This window comes from Lucilia cuprina, chromosome 4 (genome assembly GCF_022045245.1).
Source record: "Lucilia cuprina isolate Lc7/37 chromosome 4, ASM2204524v1, whole genome shotgun sequence".
Lineage (NCBI taxonomy): Eukaryota > Metazoa > Arthropoda > Insecta > Diptera > Calliphoridae > Lucilia > Lucilia cuprina.
In genome coordinates this window covers 19,680,772-19,698,199 of record NC_060952.1, presented here as the reverse complement: position 1 = coordinate 19,698,199, position 17,428 = coordinate 19,680,772, and the positions used below count along the sequence as shown (strand labels likewise).

The 17,428-nt window shown below is 26.4% G+C and overlaps 2 protein-coding genes across 4 annotated transcripts; one reads left to right on the top strand and one right to left on the bottom strand.

Moving 5' to 3' along the window:
* The first annotated feature begins 2,610 nt into the window (after positions 1-2,610).
* On the top strand, positions 2,611-16,979 carry LOC111679082. Of its 3 annotated transcripts, XM_046948764.1 has the most exons (12): positions 2,611-2,923; positions 2,995-3,321; positions 3,413-3,760; positions 6,024-6,221; positions 8,145-8,181; positions 8,257-8,283; positions 14,784-14,831; positions 14,899-15,178; positions 15,255-15,495; positions 15,913-16,028; positions 16,287-16,589; positions 16,659-16,979. In XM_046948764.1, exons 2-12 carry the CDS (start codon positions 3,185-3,187, stop codon positions 16,712-16,714), a joined length of 1,791 nt encoding a protein of 596 aa, XP_046804720.1. In that variant the 5' UTR covers positions 2,611-2,923; positions 2,995-3,184; the 3' UTR covers positions 16,715-16,979. The 3 variants fall into 3 exon arrangements, with proteins under 3 accessions (XP_046804720.1, XP_023296342.2, XP_046804721.1); XM_023440574.2 differs by lacking the exons at positions 2,611-2,923; positions 2,995-3,321; positions 3,413-3,760 and adding an exon at positions 4,268-4,534 and having other exon boundaries at positions 16,659-16,971; XM_046948765.1 differs by lacking the exons at positions 2,611-2,923; positions 2,995-3,321; positions 3,413-3,760 and adding an exon at positions 4,717-5,098 and having other exon boundaries at positions 16,659-16,977.
* Positions 8,530-10,247, bottom strand: LOC111679073 (putative gustatory receptor 94a). The gene is made up of 3 exons (XM_023440565.2): positions 9,363-10,247; positions 9,025-9,183; positions 8,530-8,957 (listed from the first exon to the last, which is right to left on the bottom strand). Exons 1-3 carry the CDS (start codon positions 10,245-10,247, stop codon positions 8,883-8,885), a joined length of 1,119 nt encoding a protein of 372 aa, XP_023296333.1. The 3' UTR covers positions 8,530-8,882.
* Positions 16,980-17,428: the final 449 nt, after the last annotated feature.

The window sequence follows — 17,428 nt, the reverse complement described above, 5'->3', positions numbered from 1 at the left end:
TGTTTTTCCCGTCGAAAAATCAAACAATGTTTTTATATATTTTTTCAGTCTCTTATTTTATTGAGTTTATCTGACCAAGTCCATTAAATAGTTGGTTTGAATTGACGTTGAAAACATCTGAATCAAAAATGGCAAATGGTAATTTTCTGCTATGACTAGCTTTTTTAATTTCTTCGGAAGGCATTATTATCTTTTTTTCTGACGGAAAAAATAAAACTCCTCAAATAATTTTTATTTTATGACCGAAATATAAAACTCATTTTTTTAAAGTTTCATTTTAATTTTTATTTTTAGTTTGAAAAATAACTTTTTCAGATGGATTTTTATTTGTTAAATTCATAAAATAACTGTTATAAATTAACTTTTTTGATATAACTTATAACTGTTACGGTCCCTGATATGTACACTTAAACGACATTTAATTTCTATTCAAAAATAGTTTTGTAACTAATTTGTAAAAAAAAATAATTAACATACACTGAAAATAATCCATGCTCAACTTTACGAAAAAAAAAATCGTAACATTTATTTTCGTAATATTTACAAAAATTACGTGTATAATACGAAATATTATTTAATAAAACCCTTTTCTATTTTTACGAAAGTACGAAAACCTTTTGTAATATTTTTTTCTTAAATTTTAGCGAAATTAAATATAATTATATTAATTATATTATTAAATAAAACTACAACATTTTTATAAAATTTAAGAAAACGTATAATATTATTCACGAATTATTTTGATAAAAAAAAATTAAAATTCGTGTGGAGAATAATTTTGAACTAAAATTAGAAAATTTATTTTAAAATGAACAAAAATGTTTGAATAAATTAATATTTCGTAAATTTTACCATTTTTATTAAAAAATTCCCTTTTTTCAATTTATGTAAGTTAATTTTTTCAAAAATATTTTGCATTATACTAAAATATTTCGTACAATTTCGTATATATTACGAAAGAATTTCGTGGTGCGAAACAACGAACGATTCGTACAATGTACGACATTTTTCGTATATATAAGGCATGGATTTTTTTCAATGTATGAAATATTAAACAACTGCGTCATCCATTATAATATCCATGTTTCTAAAAGTTAAATTAGCAATAAATATTTTCTACATTTGAAACATTGTTTTAATCTTTTAAATGCACTACTATAGCATTATGTACGATATTTTTATTATTAAAAAATTTATTTCTGTTTTATTGATGTTATTAAAATTTTGCCTAATATATTGCAAATTCGAAATGAAATTAAATTTGGACTCACTGTATTTAGTCACATTATACTTAACATCATTTTTACAACATTTCAAATTATTTGCTTGTTCTTTAAAAAAATATATGTTTTTGTTTAAAATTTATAAAAAAATCATATGAATTTAAATATTTCGAACATATTAATATGTTATGTTTAACATAAAATATTATAATTTCAATAAAATCTATTTCTAGATCTGTGTTATATTCAATTCCCTATTTATTCCTTTATTGTTTACAAATGGTTCACACTAGGAATCTTTTGTTGAGAAACTTTTGATTTTGTGTGTGGGAGAAAGAGGTGGTTGATATTTCTTTCTCTCACACACAAAAATCAAAAGTTTCCCAAAAAAAGTTTCCTAGTGTGAACCAGGTCTTACTAAAATTAAACGAATACAAGATAAACAAGGCTTCTTAACTTGCAACATGGTTATAAACATAGCTGTAAAATTTCGATTACGATTAATAATCAATTAAATTATTTTCTGATATAAAATTTCTGATTATTAATTGATTACGATTAAAATTAATCTAAAAATAATCAGGATTAATTAAAATTAATGAAAATAATCAAAAACAATCAGAATTAATCAAATAATTAATTTGATTATTTTCAAGGATTAATTTTGATTATTTTTGATTAATTTCTATTCGATTAGATGACTCTTTTATTGAAAATAATATATTTATCAAGTTTATTTGGATTGAAAATCTTGATCTCAGTACAAGATATTAGAAAAAAAATTACTGCAATCTTTTCGAAATGGATCTCAAAAATATGCAATTTTTAGCGGATTGCCGAAAAAATAATTAAATTTTTCTTAGAGCTTTTTTTGGGAGGAAATTATACTAAATATATGAAAAATAATCAAAATTAATTAAAATTATTCCTTAAAAACAATCAACTAATTTTTTGATTAATTTTGATTTTTTTTTTTATTATTTTCATTAATTCTAATTAATCCCTGATTAGTTTTAGATTATTTTTAATCGTATTCAACAATTAATTAAAAAAATTGAAAATAATCGTTAATTATTCATTTTACCTATTTAATAAAAATAATCTAATTAATAATGATTACGATTATTAATCATTATTTTACAGCTATGTTTATAAATATACATTTTGAAACATTCATAATTAAATCATATAAATAAACAAATTATCTTCTTTAAAAATAACGTCCATTTCTATTTCCATATTCCTATTTTCTCCTTTATTCTTAACTAAAATTAAACAAATACAACTCTGTCCCATTCATAAATTAAATTCGTATTAGTATGAATGTCAAACCCCAATAAGAAGCTGTCAGTTTAGTTCATTGCAAATTGTGCCGGTCTTTGGTTGTGTATCTTGTGCTCATCGAGCTCATACAAAACGTGTAATAAATACTTTTTGATTGTTTTTATAAATAAAAAGTGCAATTGTTAATAATATTTAATAAAATTTTATAAATATCCCGTAAATTGTAATAAACAAGTGCCATAATTTGTGTCATATACCGTTAGAATATTTATATTCGTATGCCAAGTGCATGCTCAATCTTGTCCATAAAAAATTTGTTGTTATTAAAGGAAGTTTAAATATTTGTTTACTAAATAAAATAAGACAGTTTTAAAGAACTGCCAAGGCGAATAAATCAATGCAAAATACATTGGATGGTAAAATAAATGAATTGTGAAAAATTATAAATGTTTGTTTTTTTAAAAAAGTCTGTACATTTCTAAAACAGGTAAAGTTTTCGTCGTTGTTTTGCGAATTTCATCACAATCCACAACGGCAGGACGTAGGGTCCAAGTTGTAAAACAAACGCTGCTGCTACATTCACAACAAACTATAGAATTGGAAGAGTGTGTAGAGGAATTGAAAGAAGAGCCTGGCATAGAACAGGCCTTTAATAGGGCACGACGCAAGATAGCAAGATGATTCAAAAGGGTGACGATCTCATAAATGGTGTTAATCATAATTATCAATATCCCATAGTAAATAACAACAATACACAAATGGGAAATAGCACAGAATTTAGCGGCAATAGTGAAAATGTAATTCAAGCTATGAGGTTAGTATTTATTTATTCAGTTATTTTAAAATATGTTTCCAATTTCCAATGTGTCTGTACATTAATTTTGTATTTCATCATGGCTTTGTAGTTTTGAAGATTATGCACCTCTAGAGAGCACATTACCACCAGTAGAAACGGTTCTACCTCAATATATACCTACACCACCACCATCTCTGCCTTCTCCTTCTGTTAACATTTCTACCGTCAATACGACTATTCCACAGTTTCGGTTTCAACTTCAACATCAAACACTAGCACTGCCATCCCTACAACTACAACATAATCAAAACATAAACAACCACCAATACTATTGTAATGAACAGCTGCTGCAGCATCAGCAGGTTGGTCTTCATTCATCTTCATTTCAAGTCAACCATAACAACAAAAATATAGAATCCACTATAAACCCTCAGCAGCTGGTTGTGGATGGTAATTAGTAAGTATTTTGCTTTTACACTTCTCTCATTTATGTTTGTTTTGCTTTTACTATTTATTTAGTATGTTTTGTTTATGGATTTTTATTAAAGGTTTTGTTTTGCTATGATATTTCATATAAACTGTTGCTTATTTTGTTTTATTGTTTACAATTTCGTTATTTATTTGTTTTTCTACCAATGAGTTGTATTCGAGGGGAGCAAATTAAAAAGTATAAAATAACTGAATAAGTAAAACAACAAAAAAGTGTTGGATGTTATCAAAATGTATGTAATGTATAAATAAAATGAATTATTTAACAGTTTGATTAATATGTGATATTTTTACAGATTAAATATTTAATAATCTATTATCAAACAGTAATTACATTTATTTTATAATAAAATAAAAATATGCCAAACATTTTTAAAATTAGACAAAATATAAAAAATTCCCTCAAATTTCCCCATTTTAATACTATACAAATACAACTCATCAGCATCGTTTTGTTTGTGCGTCCGTCTGATTGTTGCATTTTCTTCAAAATTTTTATTTACTTGACAAGTTTTTAGTTATTTCGCTCAAAGTTATTGTGTTTTTAGTAAACTTTTGTGTTTATTGTTTTTAAACTAAATATATTTTTGATTAATTTAAATATTTACTTTTAATTTAACTTCGGAAAAATGCGTAAAAAGAATAATCGTAAAATTAAAATTGAGGTACAGCAGCAGCAACAAATCATTGTTAAGGAGGAGTTTCATTGTCAGGATTATGATATAGTGCCCATCAATTATCGGTAATTAATATAATAATAACAATAAGAGATAATTTAATCATACATCAATAGTTTTACCATCACCCTGCGCATTTCTTTATAACTTGTACAATAAAAACGTCATAATTCAAACAACCTTGTAGAATGAAATAATCTAAGCATACACACATAATCGGTTTTAATTGTCAAAATCCAATATCGTAGCATAGAATATTATTTTGATTTCCCCATTGTTTTTAGCAATAAAAGTTTCCAAAGCTTTTTTTGCTAACCACTTAATGAAATGCCTCGTGGAACCTATTTAAGTGAAGAAGAAAAAGCTAGAATAAATTCCTTTCGTAAATGTGGCTTTACTATACGTCAGATCGGTGAGGAACTAGGTCGCGATAAGAAAACCATATTTATGTATCTTAAAAATCCTCAAACCTATCGGAAATTCTATTTTGGGGGCAGGAAACCTTTAATTTCTGCAAGTGTTTGCAGTGAAATAAAAAGAATTGCATCCGAAGAGCAAAAGTCCGCTGGGGAAATACGATCAATTTTAAAACTACTAGTTTCTACTAGACGTGTCCATCAAATTATAAGGTATGCAAAGTTAACTATGAAATCAACAGGTTCCAAGAACAGTTAAACAAACCAATAATCGTGATTACCTTACAACAACTATGAACTCAACTGGTTCCAAGAATAGGTAAACAAACAAATATTCTGAATTGTAGAATCGCGATAGAACGTGGCAATGGCAGATAAACATAATTCATACATATAAACAAATGATGTGTTGATCATTTAACTAGCGAATTTTTTATACAAAATTAAATATTAAAATGTGATGAGCTTTGTCTTAAGTTTTTGTAAAGATTAATGTATTTTGTGAATAGAAGTTGTTAATTTTTTTGAGATCATACGAAATCATACTTAGGACGGGTATTACTGATAGAGATAATCTTCATTCTTTGGTTAAACCGGGTTTAATATATGTTTCCTGTTTTTCAGTTATCAGTAATGTGACTTATTATCTTAGTTTAACTGAGTGTAATTGGCCAATTAAACTCAAGTTATAAGTGAGAAAACATAATTAACAAAAACAATAAAACCATGATTTCGGAAGAACAAAAACTTAATATTTTAAGTAAATTGCAATTTTCTGATTTGTTTTATTTATTATTAAAGTCCGCCTAAATTTGTTCCGAGTTTAATCTAACAGCAAGTTAAGCCTAGTTTAACTGAGGAGTAAGAAACCCGGCCTTACGGTTGTAAAGGAGAATACATACAATCGTAAAACAATAACATAAAAACATTATCGAAATTTTTGAAAGGATTGATTAATTTTGAATTTTGCTCAATGTTCGGTCTTTTTAGCACCTAATATTGGCTTTTATATAACTTTTTGCAGATTTCCCTTACTAAACCCATACGTAGTAACAAATGTTAACACTTACTAGTAGTACATATTTATTTTTTTTATAATTGTTAAAATTAATTACTCTGATTTTTCTTATTGTTTTAGTACTAATCATACACCTAGAGAAGCAAACAAAACAACAATTGATACCTCAACAAATTCTACAGATGAACAAAGTCTATACCAAACAACAACAACTGATACCTCTCCAAATACTTCAATAAATCATTCGATTCTGAGTCAGGAAACCGTATTAAATGTATCTGAATCTTCCACAGTTGATGCTGAGGAAACAGATAATATGTAAGTTTGTTGAAAAAATCCACTATTTTAAAATTATAACTAAAAAATCTGAATTTTACTTAATAATCAATTTTTTCACTATAAGTACGTTGTCTTAACAAAAATCACGTTTTATAGTTAAAAATCTAATTGTTCACTGGAAATACAATTTTTCATTTTATATAAATAGAAATCTTTTAAAAAAGAGTACAGTGATGAAAATCGACATAAACGTGTTTTATACTAACCGAAATTTCCATGACAAATTTTATGAGGATTGTCCCATAACTGGCCTTGAACCCCACATAAGGCTTTTTTTTAGAAATTACTTACTCTCTTTTCACTAGCTTAAAATTGAAAGCATAGCGTTAAATATGCACCAACATCTATGTTAAAAAATGTCCCTTTTATAAATTTGAATATAATAAGAACCATAATTTATGTGTTCAATTTCAAAATTAGAAAATTCTAAAAGTAACAATGAAAATAGTAAAAAAAAAAATAACATAAAAAATACAATTGGAATGATGAATTAGTGGAATAAATTCTACAATTCTTAAAAGTTCTAATAAAAATAAAAATTAAGTTCACAAAATATTCCGTGTTTAATTCTATATATAACTCATACTATTCAAATCTGCATTCTTTTGTTCCGAAAAATTGTGCTTTCAAAAAGTACCAAACAATTTAGACGAATTTGATTCTATAGTGGCCTTAGTACCCCCATTAAAAAAATACACCAATAAAGGTTGGCAAAATTGGTACAGTTGTATTTTTTTTTTTGCTACAATTCGATCTTCAGAAGTACAATGGTACACCAATGACCCATTTTGTACAATTTTAAAATATAAAATAATTATTAAAAAATTTTATTTTTAACACAAAGTTTAAAGTACTATCGACTTCAGTTAAATTTTTACTAAATTTCCGAAGAGGTTATTGTAAGGAATCCTGTAAAATATTATGATCAGGCAACGTTGAATAAAGAGAATACTGTTCTCTATTCTTTGGAGTAGCATATGGGCTTTTCTATAGACTTGACAATAATCTATAGACTATAATATGTAGACTCTACCCTTAGTCAATTGGGCAGCCTAAGCACTTTTAACTAGCCTAGAAGTTTTTCTTTGTTTGGTCTAGTATAAAAACTTTATAAACTAGTTTATTGTCTTTTTATATACTAGACCCTTCCTCGTCTAAACTATATAATGCTAATTGACGTATCAATGGATTAGACTAATGTTCTATAAATATTGATCAGTTTATTGAGTAAAAATGTCGACTAGAAATGCTTTTGCTTTACTTTGATATAAATTTTGCAAAAATATTGATTTGGTACAATCTGATCCTAAAAAGTACACTTTTAAATGTGGTTTTGTACAATTTGAAAATATCATTTGCCATCCCTCACACCAAGAGCTTATTTTGGGTGAGTAAATAAACTACTTTTCCCCCTTTTTATACCTATTATACGGACACAGTCTGTATAATAGGTATAACTAATAAGAATACGTCAATAAATCAAAAAAGTTTTCTTAATGTTCTAAAAAAAGTACCAAAATACTGAATTTTAAAAAAGGTATCTCAAAATTTTGAAAGTTGTGTCCAAAATATTATGTTTATCAGTTAAAAAGTTAAAGTACGAAAAAATACCAGGCACTCATCTGCTCTATTGAAGAGTAGAATTAGATGCAATTACATTTTTTCTTATATCACTCATATTGTGTAAGATAGTAAAGAAACCTTATTTTACCCGTTTTTCCCTTTTTAACCCCAAATATACAAATATTTAAAAATCCCTCCTTAATGGATCTACATATCCAAAATGACATCAAAATTACAGTCAAAATGATTCAATGATAAGTCGTTTGGACTGCACTGTTAATTCTAAAAAATATTATAATATTACCTACCTAACTTGATTCATATTGTTTCTCTTTTCAGAAATTATGAACATTTTGCTTATTTAGACAAATTAAATGTGAGTATTAAACTTTATTTATATGACTTTTTAAACCTTTACTAATAATTGTTTTCTTTTTTTTTTTAATTACAGTCCGATAATTTAATGAAGTTTAGTCAGGTGAGTTTTAACACACTTTATTATTTTATTAGAAAAATAATATATATAATATATATATATATATATATATATATATATATATATATATATAATATATATATATATATATATATATAATAAACAAGAAATTTGATAGGAATTTATAATTATTATATAACAAACTATTGCGTTAGGTTTGTACAACTTGTAAAGCCTATTTTTTTGTTGGGCAATAAAATATAAAAATACAAATTACTTATTTCCGTATATTGTTTAATATACATTTTATTGTTCCTCTAACATATGATGATCTTTTATATACAAATTTTGTTCATGACGTTTAAAAACACAATAAAATGCCACTAAACCAATCAAATTAAAAATACATACAAAAACTATACAAATAATACTAATCATTAAACATTTATTATAACGAGAACGTTGTTTCCACGGTATAGGACGACGATTTGTTTTCCCTGCAGAAGTAGTAGTGGCACCAAAAGATTCCAATTCAACATCATCCATAGTTAACTAAACAATTTTTTTCTTTAGCTTAAAAAATATCTGTCGTTTTTGTTAATTTTCTATTTTTTTTTGTAGAAATATAAAAATTTTGTTGTTTATTTCAAAGAAAATCTTAAAGTTAAATCACTTTGTATTAAAATTAGCAAGAAACTTGTTACAGCCGATAAAACCTGGAATGAAGTAGAGAATAAAATGTATTATTATTTATTTATATTTTTTTAATTAAGAATTACTTACATCATGTAATAAACCCAAGTCAATGTTTAATAATCTCATAGGTTGTATTTTAAAATCTATGACTAATATTTCAAATGAGAATTTTTCCACTGATTGTCTAAAACGTACATCAGCATGATCTAATCGAATGCGTTTTAATATTAATCCAGTCTCTTTGACCTAAAAAAGAAAAAGTAAAAGAGAGAATATTATTTATTATATTATAATTTAAAGTAAATTTTTTAAAAACAGATTTGTCAAACAAAAAAATTTTCAAACAATGTAAAATATAAATATTTTATGATTTTAGCAGTTTTACAAACAATAGAAATACAAATTTACTCTTTATCTCCTCTTACCGCCTCAATACTCTGATCTGCCACCAGACTATGTAAAGCAATTTCCAAAAAGGATATTATTAAAAAGACACCATTCGTAATGGCATTAAAAACATCATAACTTTCTTCATTGATTAATGTATCCGCCAAAGCGTAATACTGGCGAAAGAAACCAGCCGTAATACCAAAGAGATTACACAATAAAGAAGCCAATAAAGGTGTTGAACACATACTCATATACAACAAAGTCTGAGCACAAATCAGCGAATATTTTTCCGCCAATTCATCTAATTTATCGGCTAAATTGCAAAACTTTTGCATGCGATAAAAAGGTTTGTGCAATAGAATCTGATCCATATTTTGTAAAAAGTTTGCCTCTTTCTCCAACTCTTTCAAATGACGATTTAAAGACATGGTTAATTGTCTACATACCACAAAAATACCAAATAAACAATTCGGTATAATATTGGCTATAACTAAAGGATATAAGGTATAAATTGTCCACAATAGACTTCTTTCCTCATAATCGTTACGTAGTTGTCTTAAAATTAAAGTAATTTCTATGATAATTGGAAAAATAATAATTTTCAAGGTTACTAATAGTAACGAGGAATGTATAACTTCAACATCCACATCAAAATATTTCAAGGTCTCAAATAATTTTACTGTATTAAAGAAATGTGCAGCAGCTTTAGTATTCCACAATTGTGATAGAAAATTGGTAGCGGCACCAAATATATTCATATAATAATACAAAGTTACAGCATTCTTTAAATCCAATTCTTCCGATACAACTTCGTTATACAAACGTCGTATATAGATCAAGGTAAAGAGTATTATTATTGTTATGCACCATGCCACCAAAAAGTAATTAATATAAAATTTCTTAGTACGCCAGGAATACATGTTTGCATTTAAACCAATAAGCGAAAGCATTGTAATTAAAAATGCTATTATATATTTAACCAATTGTATTTTGTTCATATTTATATGTAAATGAACGTATTTTGAGGACAATTGTTTAAGGATGGCTATGTTAAACTAAATTGTTGTAAATATCTTTTGTTTGAGGTTTATTTTGATGATATGCGCAGGTATTTGTTTTTATATTGTTGTTAATTATTATTTAATTGTTATAAAAGTTATCTGTTTGAGATAATCAACTACTATTGATGATTTTTTTTTAAATACCTTTAGGTCATAGTCATTTTAGGGTTTGTTTGACAATTTTGTATTTTAATGGCGTAAGTTTTTTGTTTATAGAGTTTAAAGCATGTCATTATTTTTATTTGGAAAGAAGTTCCAGTGAGAATAAAAAAATTTATTCTAAAAAATTCATATTTAACAAAGACTGCATCAATATGAATTTAATTTTTGGTGAAAGTCATTTCCGAATATTCCCATTTTAATATGATTTCCTTAGAATTGTTTACCTTTTTTGTCACAATTTAAAGTTGCTTCCTTTTTTAAAAATGTTCAAATATAATTTCATTTAAGGGTTTGTTGCAAGTTTATAACTTTATTTAATTTAAAACAAAATAAATATTAAATCGACGTAAACTTAACAAAAAAAAAAAAAACAATTTATTAATACATTCATTCTTTATCTTATTGCTATTTCTTTTCGGATAAGATAATTTTATATTTCTAAATATTACTGAATGAGGAAACAATATCATATTAGTCTTTGAAATGTTATTAACATTGAAAATGTTATCTACTATTTTATGTTAAAATATTTATCAGTTATCGATGTCTATAATACATATACATATATTTTAAACTTGAACAAATTTAACAACACAAATTTATAAATTCTTCTTACATTAGGAGTGTTCCTTTAAATTAAACGTTTAACAATTTAGAAAAGAAAATGATACTTTACCAGTAAAAACATGTTAGATAACAAACAAAAAGCATTTGTTTAATTACTAGCTACTTAGTAAGGAGTAAGTAAGGAGACCTTACAAAATGATACTTTTATTTGAACATTAATTATTATTTTCTTAGACTACATACTTTGCATGAAAATGTATTCATTGTTAACTTTTTGACTTCAGAATTGGAAAATTGGAAAGAAATAAGCCATAAATATGTATAACTAGTATTAAATTTATTTAATGCATATGTAAATCCTTATGGTTTAGGGATTATTTTAAAACTTTGAAAATTTTTTGAAAACAAGTCACCTATATACATTATGTTTAAAGGGCTTACCTATGTTTCGATATTAGAAAAATATAAAAACGAATTTAATTTCGAATGTTTGAATATGGCATATAAATGGAAATACTGCAGTCAGATTCTATAATAATGAACTTTAATAAATATTTACAAAATTAAACATCGCAGTGTTGCCATAGAAAACAACAGAAAACGTCACTGTAAGGGTTCTATAAATCGGCTTTCGAATAATCGAACAATCGACATTTTGTCCAAAAAAGGCGAAAAGTCGACTATTTTGTTTCAAAAAAGTCGATAACTCGACTTTCGTCTGTGAAAAAAGTTGAAAAGTCGACTTTGTTAATAAAATTCGAAAAGTCTGAAAGTCGATAAGTCGAAAAAGGTCGATAAGTCGAAAAAAGTCGAAAAGTCGTAAAAAGTCGAAAAGTCGTAAAAAGTCGAAAAGTCAAAATATAGTCGGAAAAAAGTCGAAAATAGTCAAAAGGTCGAAAAGTCGCAAAAAGTCGAAAAGTTGGAAAAAGTCGACTTATTATAAAATACTTATAGTCGAAAAGTCTAAAAGTCGACTTTTAATTAAATGAAAAAGTCGAAAAGTCCGCTGTTTACACTTTTGCATTTCTTGCTCAAGTTTAAAACACCTCCATTAAGCGCTTAAACTAGTAAACAGAATTAGCTGGTTTCTTACTCCTCAGTTAAACTAGGCTTAACTTGCTGTTAGATTAAACTCGGAACAAATTTAGGCGGACTTTAACTAATGATTGTGTTTTTCAGTTATGTATTTGAGATCAGATAATTTTGTAAGTATTGACAACTCTTCAAAAATCAAAAACCTAAACAATGAACTGCTGTTTTTTCTGTATTACTTTTGTAAAATGAAAAATTTTAGTAAAATTAAACTAAACGTTTAATACAATAATGATATTTATAAAACAAATCAGAAATTACTCTTTACATAAAATGTTAAGTTTTCTTCTTTCGGATTCATTATTTTATTGTTTTTTTTTATTGTGTTTTCTTACTAATAACATAGGTTTAACTGGCCAATAGCACTCTGTTAATCAAAAGTAATATATAGAACGTTAATGATTTCTGAAAAAACTAGGTTTAAAAATTATCTTTATCTGAAAAACTCGTCCTGAGTATTTAAAAACAACCTTCGAGGATTAATTTTAATTTAATCCTTCACCTAAAAATTGGCTCTTAGAGTATTATAAGGGGCATATACATTTTAATAAATTCAATAAAAATTTGAAATGGACCAAACCAAATACCAAACTATTTTTTTAATATTTTTGTGTAAAAGCTAAAAATAACGAAAATATTTACAACTATTTCGATAAAAAACGTAAATGATGTGATTCTCTATGTTAACCTCAAATCACCATTTTGATGTGATTTCGCAGAGAACTATAGAATATTTTCCATTATGCAAAGTGGGCGATAAGGAGTGAGATCGAAAAATTCTTAACATACATATATGTTTATAAAAAAGAAACCACTAAACTTACAGCTTTATTTTTTTTTTATTTGATTCAAATTATTATTACAATTTACAAAAAAAAATATTTTTATAGTTTTAATCACTAGTGATGAAATTTTGAACCCTTTTCGGAAACCCTTCCATTAACGTTTTTATAGTGCTTTCTGTCACTTTGCTCGATGGACTACATATCTCCGTTTAAAATCTACCACACTTTTGGACACCTTTTTTGTACTCTTCAATTCTCTTTTAACAAGAGCCCAATATCTCTCCACTGGCCTTAGCTCCGGGTAGTTTGGAGGATTTGCCTCTCTTGGTACAAATACCACATTATTGTTCTTGTACCACTCAAGGGCTTGTTAACCATAGTGACAGGATGCCAAGTCAGGCCAAAAATAAGTGGACACATTATGAAGTCATTCCTTGATGTAAATTTCGGTATTTATAGAGCCCGTTGTAACAAATGATTGGCTTCTTTTGCCGCAACTGCATATTGCTTGCCATACCAAGAACTTTCTGGGAAATTTTGTCTGCTTTTGGGTCCTAAACTTTTCTTCAGCATTTTTGAGCCTTGTATGTTTTTAAACCTGCATTAGCTTTAACTTTTCGTACCAAATAGTCCGAGCACTGAGCTAACCGAGCAGCTTTCCTACCGGATGTGTTGGGAGCTCTTTTGAAAATGCGTTCTATTTTTTGGCTTTAGAAACATCATGTGGACCATTCCTTCTACCTGAACCAGGTTTTCTATCAACTGACAAGTTCTCCCGGTACTGTTTAATAACATTGGAAACAGTTTGACGGCAGACCTTTGTATGCTTGGTCAACTTTTTGTAGGACCAAGTTGGGTTTAGTTGAAAATATTTAATAATTTCAGTACGCACTTTTTTCTGGTCACTCATTATAATCAGATTAACAAAAAAATTAATATAATTGACATTACACATAATAACTGACATGTTTTTCAAAGGGAACTTGATCAAAAAAAAAAAAAAAAAAAAAATCAAATAATACTTTGGTTGAAAAATGTAATGAAAAACGTGTGTTAAGAATTTTTCGATCTCACTCCTTAATTACAGTTTTGGAATTTCAAAATAGCTGGTTCAATCGGTACAAAATTTGAGCTAGATACAGTGATAGTTAGGAATGTTTTTACTGATCTACAAACTTTTTTTAAATCCCATTATTACAACTTCAGAATTACTAAAGGTAGGATTGGTGTCTGTATGTATGATATTACAATTTCAAAAGAAAACTGACATGATATGGCAAGCTTTTTGAAGCTAACACAAGCAAATTTGCTAATTTATTTGCACTTATAAAATTCTCCCTATTTTTCATGTATTCTGGGACTTCACAGAGTATTGTTTGTGAAATGACATTAGTCATATGCTGTACAGTAGATGGGTATGTTTTTGCTTTCTTTTTATTAAATCTTCTAAAGTATTCCTATAAACGAACATGCACCATCATGATTGTTTATGAATGACGTCACAGATTGACACGTAATTCTTTTATTATTTTTTGTTTTTGTTTTGTGGTTTAAAATATATGGTGAAATATTAAGAATTTATACTGAGTAGAAAAAGTTGTACAAACAAATAGCTTTATTGCAACCTCAATAGCAGCAGCAGATACTTCGTAGACTTGCGAGCATGAAGTTGATAAAATTTAATAAATATAAAGTGTGTATTCTTTTTGGTTAAGAATAGTAATAAGAAGAACTAATTAAAGTTTTCTTTTGAAGAAAATCAATAAATTATAAAATATATTTATTTTAGCAATCTGTACTGCAGCAATTAATACAAGAGCAAATTGATGTTAAACCGGTAAGTATGAAAAAAAACCATTCGTTTTGTAATATGTTTTAAATTCTATTTTGTTAACATTCATCAGAATCTTAATTTAATACCAACATGTGAAGAACATGATCATGGGGGTTATAATTTTGGTATTCAAATCAATAGTTCGGAAAAATATGCTCAACGAACGGGAGTGGTGTTCTCCAAAGAAACTGAAAGACTTTATATAAAAACAAATGAAAATGTTTATATTGATTGTTTCTATACCCAGAAAATGCCCATAAAACCGCTTAAAGTAAGAGTTTTTGCGGTATTCGAAAAAGATGTTAGTGCTCCTGTGCTGAGATGTCAAAATCATATAAGCACAGATAATGGTAAGTTTTATTAACTTAAAATATTTATTATTTAAGTTAATGACTGAATTTTTGTTTATTTTCCTTTTCTTTGCAGATAAAAATGAAATAGTGCGTAAAAGTTTGGTACGTTGCAAAAATCCCGATGCCGTTTACAATGGCTCCGATACGGGCAAAAGTATTAATGATCGTTATTCGGTGGTGGTACCACTTAATAGCACGGTGAAAGGCAATGAAACTAATCAATTGAAACAACAATTGATTATCAGTTTTACATGTTTTAATTCCTGCATGAATCGTAAGCAAACAGCGGTGATATTTCTATTGGAAGGTCCAAAGTAAGTTTATACTACACATTCGATGCATATCAATGTAATGAATACGAGAAAAATTAAACAAATATATTTTTTCTTAGACCTCAGTACAATTTGTGAAAAATATCTTCGCTTTTTTGCTTTCCTAGCTGGTTAGGAAAAAAATATTTTTTCGAAAATATATTTTTTTGAAATGGTTCTTAGACCTCAGTACAATTTGTGAAAAATATCTTCGCTTTTTTGCTTTCCTAGCTGGTTAGGAAAAAAATATTTTATTGAAAATATTTTCGAATTCAAAAATATATATTTTTCTTATATTTTGTGTATTAATAAGCATCGTATAAGGATATACCTACAACACCCCCCTACTATATCTATTTCTAAAGTTATGAAATTACTTTATTAACTACCCTTTTTTTTCATATCGTCTCTCTATAAAAGTGGTGAAATTTTAGCACAACGTACATTATCAGTTAAAATTTCAACTTGCCCTAAACGTGACAGACGTTTGTATGAAGGTTCAGATGTTCATTTGGGCAAACGAAAACAACTTGAAGGTAAGTGTTTATTATAATTATTTCTTAAGTTATTTCAAAACTTTTCATACTCAAATTTTTATTGAAATATTTTCCATAAATATTTGAGAAATGCTAAATAAGTTCATAAACGAAATAAGACTAAAAATTCCAAAAATATGTTAATGGATTGTAATGTTTTAGAAATTATTTCGAGAGCATTAAATAAATTTGAACTTTTCAATATGATATTCAAAACATTATCCAGTTAAAAATATTTATATATTTTATTTCTTTTAGATTCGAATTTTAGTGCCACCGATGCAAAAATGCCAAAATATGATAACGCTCTCATTAAAGATGAATACAGTCGCAGTAGTTTCGATGAAGCAAGTGATGATGGCATTACTAGTACATTTACAGGCAGCATACAACATGAAAAAGAATCGGGAGATTTTGTTTTAACATTAAGATATAAAAGTCGTGATCAATTATTACAGGCAATCAGTGCCATGTATGGTGATACCATAACTATGGAATTACGCAATGGTTGTCTTAATGGCAAAAGAACGCGTGATAGTGAATATCTGAGAAAATTATATAGTAAGTTTTTGTTTTAGCAAGTTTTAACTTTTCTCTAATAAATGTTTTTTTATTTCTCCATTCTAATAGATACTGCTTATAATATAAAAACTCGTAGCAAAGCTGCCTCAATTTCAACGGAATGATTTTTATTTATTTTTTTTTTTTGGGTTTATTATTCTTTATGCATTCTAGTTCCATCTTAATATAATTTTTTATGCTTTACTCTAGTATTTCTATTATCTTGGGATAATAGTGTAAAATATTATAGTAACTTTTTTAGTTATGTATATGAATTTAGTATTTTACATAAGATGTAAATTTACAAAAATCAAAAGAAAATCTTACTGAAATATTTATAATATTTCAGTCTAAGTTTTAACTAACTAAAAACTATAAACTTGATTTTGTTTGTTTTGACTTTTAAATATTTTAATTTGTTTCTTGTTTAATTAAAATTGTTTTGTATACAAGGTGTCTTTTCTAAAATGAATTTATTGTTTGTGCCTTTTTCCCCAAATTATTTATGTAATGTTTCATTAAAAGTGTATTCTTATTAATGTCATTATTATGGTATTTTTTTAATAAATTCCAAATATTGTAATTTTTAATTTGTACCAATGTACCAAAATTATTATTAATAACAGTACAAGTAATATATGTAAATGAAAAAAAATCATATGTATAAATCTTTTTCTTCTTTGAAAATATAAGAATTTTTTATAATAAAATCATCAAAAAGTCGAAAGAGTTTTGTTAAAAAAAGTGGTTGTGAACAATAGATTTTATATATCTTTTGTAATTTCTTTTTTAGTGTGAAAAATTTTGTTTATGTATAAAATTATAATTATTATTTTGCT

What these genes read in the sequence shown, in the direction of transcription:
- LOC111679082 (XM_046948764.1), top strand. Translation starts at nt 3,185, where the DNA reads ATGATTCAAAAGGGTGACGATCTCATAAATGGTGTTAATCATAATTAT. An exon ending in CTGGTTGTGGATGGTAATTA is followed by an intron (nt 3,761 to 6,023) that starts GTAAGTATTTTG and finishes TTATTGTTTTAG; the next exon opens with TACTAATCATACACCTAGAG. An exon ending in ATTTAATGAAGTTTAGTCAG is followed by an intron (nt 8,284 to 14,783) that starts GTGAGTTTTAAC and finishes TATTTATTTTAG; the next exon opens with CAATCTGTACTGCAGCAATT.
- LOC111679073 (XM_023440565.2), bottom strand. Translation starts at nt 10,247, where the DNA reads ATGTATTCCTGGCGTACTAAGAAATTTTATATTAATTACTTTTTGGTG. An exon ending in CAGATCAGAGTATTGAGGCG is followed by an intron (nt 9,184 to 9,362) that starts GTAAGAGGAGAT and finishes TTTCTTTTTTAG; the next exon opens with GTCAAAGAGACTGGATTAAT. An exon ending in ACTTGGGTTTATTACATGAT is followed by an intron (nt 8,958 to 9,024) that starts GTAAGTAATTCT and finishes ACTTCATTCCAG; the next exon opens with GTTTTATCGGCTGTAACAAG.